Genomic DNA, 9,070 nt, shown 5'->3' with positions numbered 1-9,070 from the left:
CTCTGTGATGGGGATCTCATTTCACTCCAGGCAGGGGGCTGCCCACTGCATGAGCTAGCAGTATGCTTTTTTATTTGCTGTTTTATCCTATTGTAATTTTCATCCACTTACAGAACGGTGCTCCCGGGTGTGGTGGCTCACACCTGTAATCCCAGCACTTTGAGAGGCCGAGGCGGGCAGATCATTGAGGTCAGTGGGGCTAGTTTCCCCCATGGATACCTGTGTAGCCTCAGCCCTGGAGGCGTTTCTACAGGGCAGTTTTGCTTTTGTCTGCCAGGTGTGTCAGGTACAGCTGTCCCAGGGCCAGTTTTCATGTTTAATATCTTGGCCCTGCTGCCCCAGTCGTGTGAGTGCAGGGTTTCTGCTGCTCTTGGGAGGGCTCCCTTCACCTGCCAGCAGCACCCTGGCAGAGCCAGCCTCCCTGGGCTGGTGGGTCAGGCCTTTCTAACCCTTCTCTCGCCAAGTGTACATGCTCCCCAGGCTTTACAGGGACCTGAGACCCTGTCTGGTCCCTGCAGGGCATTAAAACCAAGCGTTAGTGTGACTAGGTCTTGTCGCCACCGCTCCAGACTGCCCTCAGCTGCTGAGTATCAGTTCCTTGGCTCACTACTCCAAACTCCTCGGTCCTTTCTTCATTTCTGATTCCTGTGGACTTCCCCCCGCCCCACTCCCCACATGTTCTGTTTGTTTGTGTGTTTTTTGGGACAGAATCTCCATCGCCCAGGCTGGAGTGCAGTCAGTGGTGTGATCTCGGCTCACTGCAACCTCCACCTCCCAGGTTCAAATGATTCTCCTGCCTCAGCCTCCTGAGTAGCCAGAATTACAGGCACAGCAACCATGCCTGGCTGATTTTTGTATATTTAGTAGAGACGGGGTTTGCCATGTTGCCCAGGCTGGTCTCAAGCTCCTGACCTCAAGCGGTCTGCCCACCTCGGCCTCCCAAAGTGCTGGGATTACAGGTGTGAGCCACCACGCCCCGCCTTATTTTTTATTGAGTGTACTGGCATGTTTTTAGCAGGAAGGGGGCCACATTAGCTTAATCTGCTGTTGATCAGATGTGGAAGTGAACAGATGGTTTTCTAACTAAAGTGTGTCTGCTTGTGTTGTTTTGGAACAACACAAAGTGTGTCTGCTTTGTTGTTTTGGACCAGAGTGTCTCTCACCAGAGTGTCTGCTTGTGTTGTTTTGGAACCTTGTGACTGTGGTCTTAACATTGAGGCTATGCATGTGTTTCAGGACATCACCTTGAAGATACAGTTTTTGAGGCTTCTTCAGAGCTTCAGCGACCACCACGAGTAAGTACAAGTGTGTCCTTGCAAAGAGAATTGTTGGACTGTCTTTTGAAGGCCTCAATCTCTTTGGTCCATGACCTCAGCTCGAGAGGAGGCCCTAGAGCTGGTGGAAGCCCGCTGTCCCCTCAGTGGTAGCAGGTATGACACTGCAGTCGGACCTGCCATCTATCCAGCCTTTCTTATGGCAGGCACTGCCCCTGAGCTTGCTTCTAGCCCTCATAGCCACCCCCAGGAACTGAGTATGGAAGTCGTTGGCCCCTTATTACCTTTGGAATCAATGGATCTCTCAACCTACTGCCCCTCTGAAGCAAGAGTGGACAGCATGGCTATTCCCAGGGGCCGGCAGGAACCTCAGACAGGCAAAGCCAACTGCTTACTGAGCAGCTGGGGGATTCTTCCCTCCACAAGGAGGTGTGCTCCCGTTTTTCTTGAAAGACATTCTGTGCTCATTTATTTTAAAACCTTCGATGGAGAATGTACGAGGAAAATTACTCTCTGCTGTAAGGAAAACAGTGCAGGAAGAAGGTGACTAGCAGCTGACCCTTGACCTTGGCATTGGGGAGATGATGTGGGGACCTTAGTGAGCGAGAATTTCAGTGAGCTTAGCTCCAGCCAGCTGCGTGTGCACAGGAAACTGGGCCCACTGTTGCATAACTTCTGATTTTTTCGGCCAAGGAAAGCCAGAAATTAAGATTTATGTGAAAGGTCCTGATTTTAAATGTTGGTTTAAATTTTTTAAAAACCTTGCATTTGAGCTGAACATGCCTGGAGACGGCTGTGGCCCCAGGGCACCTCCGTCTTATACACCCGTCCTCTTTGAGAGATTTTCTGGCTGAAAGCCATAGAAGGGCTCCAGGAAGCATGTTAACCTTCTGAAAAATGGCACCACATATGTTATGGAACTGCGCTGTTTTCCCTGAGGAAGTGAGTCTCTGGCTTTCATCAGACTCTTCAATCTGAGTACTCTGTGGGGTATCAGGATGAAATGCAAACAGCCATGGCCCCTGCTCTCATGAAGGGCAGAGTCTGAAAACAAAGACAGTTGTTCATCCGAGGATTCCACCGTTGAGCATTAGTGATGAGTGGAGATGGTATTCAGGAGGAGAGGAACGGGTCTGTGAGAGGACATTTGACAGGGTACAGAACTGGCCAGAGGATGCTCAGGAAGTCTCCCTTGCAGAAGTGGCTTGTCAGCCAAGACCTGAAGGGTCGGCTTGTAGTGAATTGAGTGAACAGGCGTGTGAGAGGCTGAGTGTTCTAGCCAGAAGCCCCTGAACGAGGGAAGACCATTGTGGCCAGCTGGTGGGAGTGATGTGGGCTTGGCTCTGGGCTGGCTGCACAGGGCCTTGTGGGTCACAGTCACAGGCCTGGTTTTATATACAGATGGTCCATCACTTAGAATTTTTCAACTGTACAATGGTACAGAAGTCGAATTTTGAATTTTGATCTTTTCCTGCGCTCATGATAAACAGTTCAGTACTCTTGCAATGCTGGGTGCTGAGCTGCAGCTGCAGCTCAAATGTATTTCAAGAAAAATGATGACCAGCTACACGGTCACCAAGGTAGACAGCCAGTACTCTGTGCTGTGCCCGCCATGTTGCCAGTGTTTGTGGCCAACTGTAGGCTGAAGTCAGTGTTCTGAGCACATTCCAGGTAGGCTGGGCTAAGCTAGGAGGTTCAGTAGGTTAGATACATTAAAAGTGTTTTGTTTTTTTTTTTTCTTTTTTTCAAGATGGAATCTTGCTCTGTTGCCCAGGCTGGAGTTCAGTGGCATGGTCTTGGCTCACCGCAACCTCCACCTTCTGGTTTCAAGCGATTCTCCTAGCTCAGCCTCCTGAGTAGCTGGGATTATAGGCGTGTGCCACCACACCCAGCTAATTTTTTGTATTTTTATTAGAGACGGGGTTTCGCTATGTTGACCAGGCTGGTCTAGAACTCCTGACCTGGTGATCTGCCCGCCTCGACCTTCCAAAGTGCTGGGATTACAGGCGTGAGCCACCACGTCCAGCCTCAATATGTCTTCAACTTAAACGGTATTTTCAAATACAATGGGTTTATCAGGGCGTAACCCCCTCCTAAATCAGAAAATGTCTGTTCTAAATGCAGTGGGAGGCTATGGAAGTGTTTTCACCAGGGGTGACAGCATCAGAGTCCTGATTCTGAAGAATCAGGACCAACTTTTGGTGCTGTGTGATGACTCAGTTCCTGTGGGATGCCTTTTAGGGAGCTGGTGTCCTAGGAGCGCAGGGAGCAGTGACAGGCCTGGATGGCAAGCGGCGGGGGAGTGTCACAGTTGACCAGGCCTTTGTGATGTCTGACTGTGGTGGTTGGTGGGACTGCTGCAGCAGGGCCAGGCTTGAGTGTGATTGGACATGTTGAGGTGCTGGTGCCTTTGAGGAAACAAGTAAAAATGTAGGCAAAGAGAAAGGCCCGGAGCTGCTGAGGGAAGGGGCCTTGTCAGTGAATGTGGCAAGCAGGGGTTGGGGGTGGGGCCAGGGAAAGATTCCACTGCCTGAGAGCCCAGAGTTCCCTCCTGCGCGTGCTGGCTGGAGTGAGAGGTGCTGGAGGAAAGTGCCTGCTGGCTTCTCAGATTCTCTCTGCAGGAAGTGAGCAGGAGACTCCCTGCACTAGCCCGGTGCGGACCCAGCAGCCCCAGTTCGTCCTTTACCTCCTCCAACCCATTTTGTTTCAGGAACAAGTACCTGTTACTCAACAACCAGGAGCTGAATGAACTCAGCGCCATCTCTCTCAAGGCCAACATCCCTGAGGTGGAAGCTGTCCTCAACACCGACAGGTGAGTGCAGGGGTGCAGCTTTTCCCTCAGCCCATCCCGGCTGCTCGCCTTCCCTGGGGGCTCACTGGTGAGCACACCCAGGTATGCATGCGCGTCCTCTCTTAAATGTAGCTACAGTGTCCTGAGGGCTCCTCTGTGCCAGGCACTGTATTCATGTCACCTGCATTTTCTCATCGGAGCCTCACAGCAGCCCCAGGAGGGAAGCCCCATCCATACCTGCACTTTACAGATGAGGGAGAAGAGCCTCAGAGAGGTCACCTGCCAAAAGTCTTGTGTTTTCCGCACCGCCCCCCTTATCTCGTGCATTCAGCCCCTTTGCCTGTGTGCTCCTTTCTTGCCTGTTGGCATCTGCAGCCAAGCAGGACAGACAGAAGCCTCTTACCTGCTGCCACATGTTAAGCTGCATTACCTAGGTTAGGTTTGCCTCACCTGGCGCCAGGCGATGGGGGGCTAGTCTCACAGGCGTCAGAATACAGTGGACTTTATCCAGCAAGAACCATAATTTCCCAACCTTTTTTGTTGGTTTTTTTTGTTATTGTTGTTTTTTAGACACAGGGTCTTGTTCTTTCCCTCAGGCTGCAGAGCAGTGGTGTGATCATAGCTCACTGCAGCCCCAAACTTCTGGGCTCAAATGATTCTCCTGCCTCAGCCTCCCAAGTAGCTGGGACTACAGGTGTGCGCCACCATGCCCAGCTAGTGTTTGTACTTTTTTGGGTAGAGATGGGATCTCACTATGTTGCCCAGGCTGGCCTCGAACTTCTGGCCTCAAGTGAGCCTCCCTAAGTCCTGGAATTACAGGTGTGAGCCACCATTCCTGGCCTGCCAACCTTTTTTTCCTAAGTCAGCAACCAGAACTCTCCATTCAAATAAAATTGTACCCAGTCCTGCCTTGATGTGTGTAGTGAATCACAGTAGAGCTCCTCTGTTTGAAGGGCCCAGACCCCTGCATGCTTGGCCATCTTCCTTCCCCCATGATGGGGCCTGAGTCCTTTCCTCATCTCCTGCCTTTGCTTCATAGACTGGGAAGCTGAGGCTTGGGGTTGTGGGTACTTGCCCAAGGCCAGCTGGAAGTGAACCTCAGGCCAGGAGTACGCTGGGCCCCACCTTGTTCGCACAGTCTTTCCGCATCTGGCAGACTGGCGTGCCTGTTTCAATACACTTTTGGTATAAACAGCTCTTCTCTGGCAGTTCTAAGTCATGTCTGATTCTGGATGTTTCTGGCCTGGGAAGGTAAGCTGGCCTGAGATGTGGTGGGAATGCACTTGGCGGTTTAATTCTGTGACTGCAGGGGTCTCCGGGGCTGTGGACCCAGTTGGAGCAGGAAGGCATCCTGCAGACTTGGAAATGTCCCCATGGTTTTTCACCGCCTAAACCAGCAGAGCGACCCATCCCCAGGGCCCCCGTCAGTCTCTCAGATCTGTCACCAGTGTCTCTCTTCTATTTCAGGAGTTTGGTATGTGATGGAAAGAGGGGCTTGTTAACTCGTCTGCTGCAGGTCATGAAGAAGGAGCCAGCAGAGTCATCTTTCAGGTGGGTCTGGGGACAAGTACCTGCCAATTCTGTGGGGCTGCAGAGCCAGGTGTTTCGCAGGAGGTTAGAAATACCTCCTTTAGTCACCAGCATCCATGCCTGAAGCGCAGTTACTGGTGGGGAGAGGTGGTTTGACTGCTATCTTGCCTAGTGTTGACTTGGCAGGTATGTGGGACCTTCTTCTGCAACCCACAGTGACCGAGCATTCACCAAGCACCTGCTTTGGGCTGGTGCCGCATGGGTGGGGGAGAACTAGGATACGGGCCCTGCCATGAATTCCCTAGAGCTGTGCTGTTTCAGTGCAGCATGGAAAGGAACGGAGCCAGTTGCTCGGCAGCTGTAGGAGCAAAGGAGAGCCTCTTCTACTGCTAGGGCTGGGGGCTGGGTGAGTAGAGGAAGACCTTCCCTGCGGTCCTTAGACACATCTGAGACGAGTCTTGAAGTCAGTGGACAGGTAGAGTTCCATCAGGGCCAGGCATGAGCTGTCAGGAGGCTTCATGCCCACATGGGCCTTTGTCGCTTCAGTGCCTTGTCCAGACTCCCTGTCATGGATCCCCGCTGTGCCCCTGGGTCCCTCAGTCAGCATAAGCCACTACTTCCCTAGGCCAGCCCGCCGTCTGTGAGCCCAGCGGCCTGTCTGCTCGTGTTCGTCAGCTTCCCACACACATTCCTGGCCCCTCAATTGCATGTCCTCGCATTCTTGTGAACGGGCAAAGCCTAGAGTATGTTTCACGGGGGACTCCCAGGAGCCAGCCCTTCGATCCCAGATGTCACCTTCTTTGTGAAACAACCCCTTCCAGACAGACCCAGATAGAAGAGTTCTGCACTGAGCTGGCTCTCTGTGAGGATGGGGGCACTGCTGTGTCCCCAGGCCCAGGATGAAGCCTGATGCTTGGTAGATGTTCAGTAAATGCTGAGTACATGAAAAGGGAACAAACATCTCCCAACCCCTTGGAGAATTGAACATGGGCCAGAAGAGGGCAGCCTTAGCCACCTGAGCCAATATTTGGGTCGCAGGTTTTGGCAAGCTCGGGCTGTGGAGAGTTTCCTCCGAGGGACCACCTCCTATGCAGACCAGATGTTCCTGCTGAAGCGAGGCCTCCTGGAGGTATGGTCTGGAGCAGCCACTGTCTTGGGTTCCATCCCCCCAGCCCACGCATTGTGTCCTGTACTGAGCCCCAAACAGTTCATCAGGAGCCAGGCAGAGATCACGACTTCTGAATGCCAGTGCAGGTTGCCCTAGTTTTTGCCCTGGGTTTCCAACTGTGGGTTCCCCATGGGTGCTTAAGGGGTGACAGATTTAGGGGGTGGCCAGGCCATGCAAGAGGGTGAGAGTTTAGTTAGCAAGGCATTTTGACCCTGAAGATACTTTGATACTAAAAGTTAATTTTCCTTTGTTGAATAGTGGTCTTCAGAAAAAGCAAAACAGAGCAGAATGGCCAAAGTTATAATTGGTCTTTCAGATTTTTTGATATGGACAAGAAACTGACCCCTGAATTATAAAATCCATGTGGAAAAGAATTGACCAAATCAATGTAACTCCACGAAAATGTAGAAAACTTTCTAAAGGAGTAAATTGGCTTTATTCTCTTGATGAAAACTCAATATTTTGGTGTAAACTTTAAACAATTTTGCTCATAAACACAAAGACGAGCCATGGGGTCAAAGTGTGTCCTTCGTTTTTCAATTCTGTCCTTCATGTACTTGAATGAGCTCAGTGCTTAGGCAGTGGCCATGTTTTAGACCTGGTGATGACAGCTCCCCTCACCTAGGAGCTGAGCACCCCGGCCATCTTGGTGACCACAGTGCAGGTCACAGGCTTCAGCTGTATGCCCTGGGCAGGGGAGAGACTGTGCTACATTCCCAGTCTGTTCTGCCTCCTGGTGAGGTCTGTCAGGCCTGGTCCTGTCCTTGGAGCCACCAGCATTCTCAGACAAGAATCTAGACGGGATGCAGGTTCCATCCCCAGGATGCTTGCTCGAAGCCAATGCATGGTCTGAGCTCCATTCCAGGCCTTGGTGGGGGTAGCCATGTTCACACCTTCACCCTGTCCCTCCTCACCCAGCACATCCTTTACTGCATTGTGGACAGCGAGTGCAAGTCAAGGGATGTGCTCCAGAGTTACTTTGACCTCCTGGGGGAGCTGATGAAGTTCAACGTTGATGCATTCAAGAGATTCAATAAATACATCAACACCGATGCAAAGGTAAAGTTCACCTCGGGCTCTGCAGAGCGTGTTAGGTTGTCCAGAAGTTCCCTTGTAGTCCTGCTCTGCCAGTCTTTAGGCACAGGTTTTAAATGAGAGATGACAGGAGAGTCCGGGCAGTCTTTGGCCAACATTCATCGGAACCTGCTCTGCCTGGCTCTGTGCTAGCCCCTGGGAATGCAGCGATGGAAACCGGGGCTGCTTGTGGGTAGGGAGTGAGGGTAGGAATGGGCGGCTTGTGCACTTGCCGTGATGCAGCATGGTGGGTGCCACGGTGGGAGCTGCTGTAGGGAGAGACTGGGCCTGGTGTGTTAGGCTCACCGGGTGTGTGTGACAGAAACCCAGCCGAGGCTAGCTGAAGGAAAACTGAGAGGAATCCAGCACCCTTGAGTGTAAAACCGCTGGACAGAGTGTGGGATCTGTGCTGAACTCCAGGGGGTGCCCCTTAGTACCTGTGTCGTGAGGGGAGGTCCCTCAGCTTGTCTGAGCCTCTGTCTTCCTCTCTGAAGCAGTGGGGCTGGTGGAGGTCACTGATGCCCCTTGTAGTGACTGTCCCCCGGGCCATGGCCATCCCTGGCCAGCAGCCCACTGCCTGCTGTGAGCTTAGTTTCTGTGCAGTTCCAGGTGTTCCTGAAGCAGATCAACAGCTCCCTGGTGGACTCCAACATGCTGCTGCGCTGTGTCACTCTGTCCCTGGACCGATTTGAAAACCAGGTGGATATGAAAGGTACATGAAAGGCAGGCTGTAAAGGCGAGTCATGCAGGGTGAGAACGCTGGCATCAGACACCCTGTCTCCAGCAGGGAGACGAGAATGACTGAGGGAGCTGCACCAAGACGCCCACGTGGCCGGCTTCGAGGTGGTGGCTCCCAGGGCAATTCACTTTGCTGCCTTGTTCAACACTTTAACAAGGTGAAAATCCATTGTTGTTAGCAAGATGCAAAAAACAGAAAAAGACCTTTTGGACTGGTATTACCTGGCACGATGAGTTGGCCCCCTCGTCCTCAGTGTGCTGTGTGTGGAATTACAGGTGCCCTGTGGTGCAGCAGGCATCTGAACCCACTTGGACTTGCTAACGCACTTCCATGTGTATGTGCACGCATTTCCTTTTCTTCCTAGGAGAGGGCCTGTGGCATCCAGCAGATTCTCTTGACGGTTTGTGACCCCCCCCCCCCCCCCCCCCCCCCAGGCACTTGTTCTTTGTCTAGGTCACTGTCATTGATAGCAAGAAGTATCCTGGTAGTTGGTA

The 9,070-nt window shown here is 52.3% G+C and overlaps 1 protein-coding gene across 2 annotated transcripts in view; it reads left to right on the top strand.

Annotated features, from left to right (window-relative positions):
* The window catches only part of TRPC4AP (transient receptor potential cation channel subfamily C member 4 associated protein), an 86,714-nt gene that overhangs the window by 74,918 nt on the left and 2,726 nt on the right, over window positions 1-9,070 (top strand). For both annotated transcript variants that reach the window (XM_023220503.1, XM_023220502.1), the window contains exons 11-16: window positions 1,237-1,295; window positions 3,985-4,086; window positions 5,533-5,616; window positions 6,634-6,724; window positions 7,682-7,822; window positions 8,441-8,549. In XM_023220503.1, coding sequence (XP_023076271.1) covers window positions 1,237-1,295; window positions 3,985-4,086; window positions 5,533-5,616; window positions 6,634-6,724; window positions 7,682-7,822; window positions 8,441-8,549 — 586 coding nt within the window. The remainder of the gene's footprint in view (window positions 1-1,236; window positions 1,296-3,984; window positions 4,087-5,532; window positions 5,617-6,633; window positions 6,725-7,681; window positions 7,823-8,440; window positions 8,550-9,070) is intronic.

This window comes from Piliocolobus tephrosceles, chromosome 20, assembly GCF_002776525.5.
Source record: "Piliocolobus tephrosceles isolate RC106 chromosome 20, ASM277652v3, whole genome shotgun sequence".
Taxonomy (NCBI): domain Eukaryota; kingdom Metazoa; phylum Chordata; class Mammalia; order Primates; family Cercopithecidae; genus Piliocolobus; species Piliocolobus tephrosceles.
Note: the sequence above shows the minus strand (reverse complement) of the source record. Positions and strands in the feature narration are given on the sequence as shown.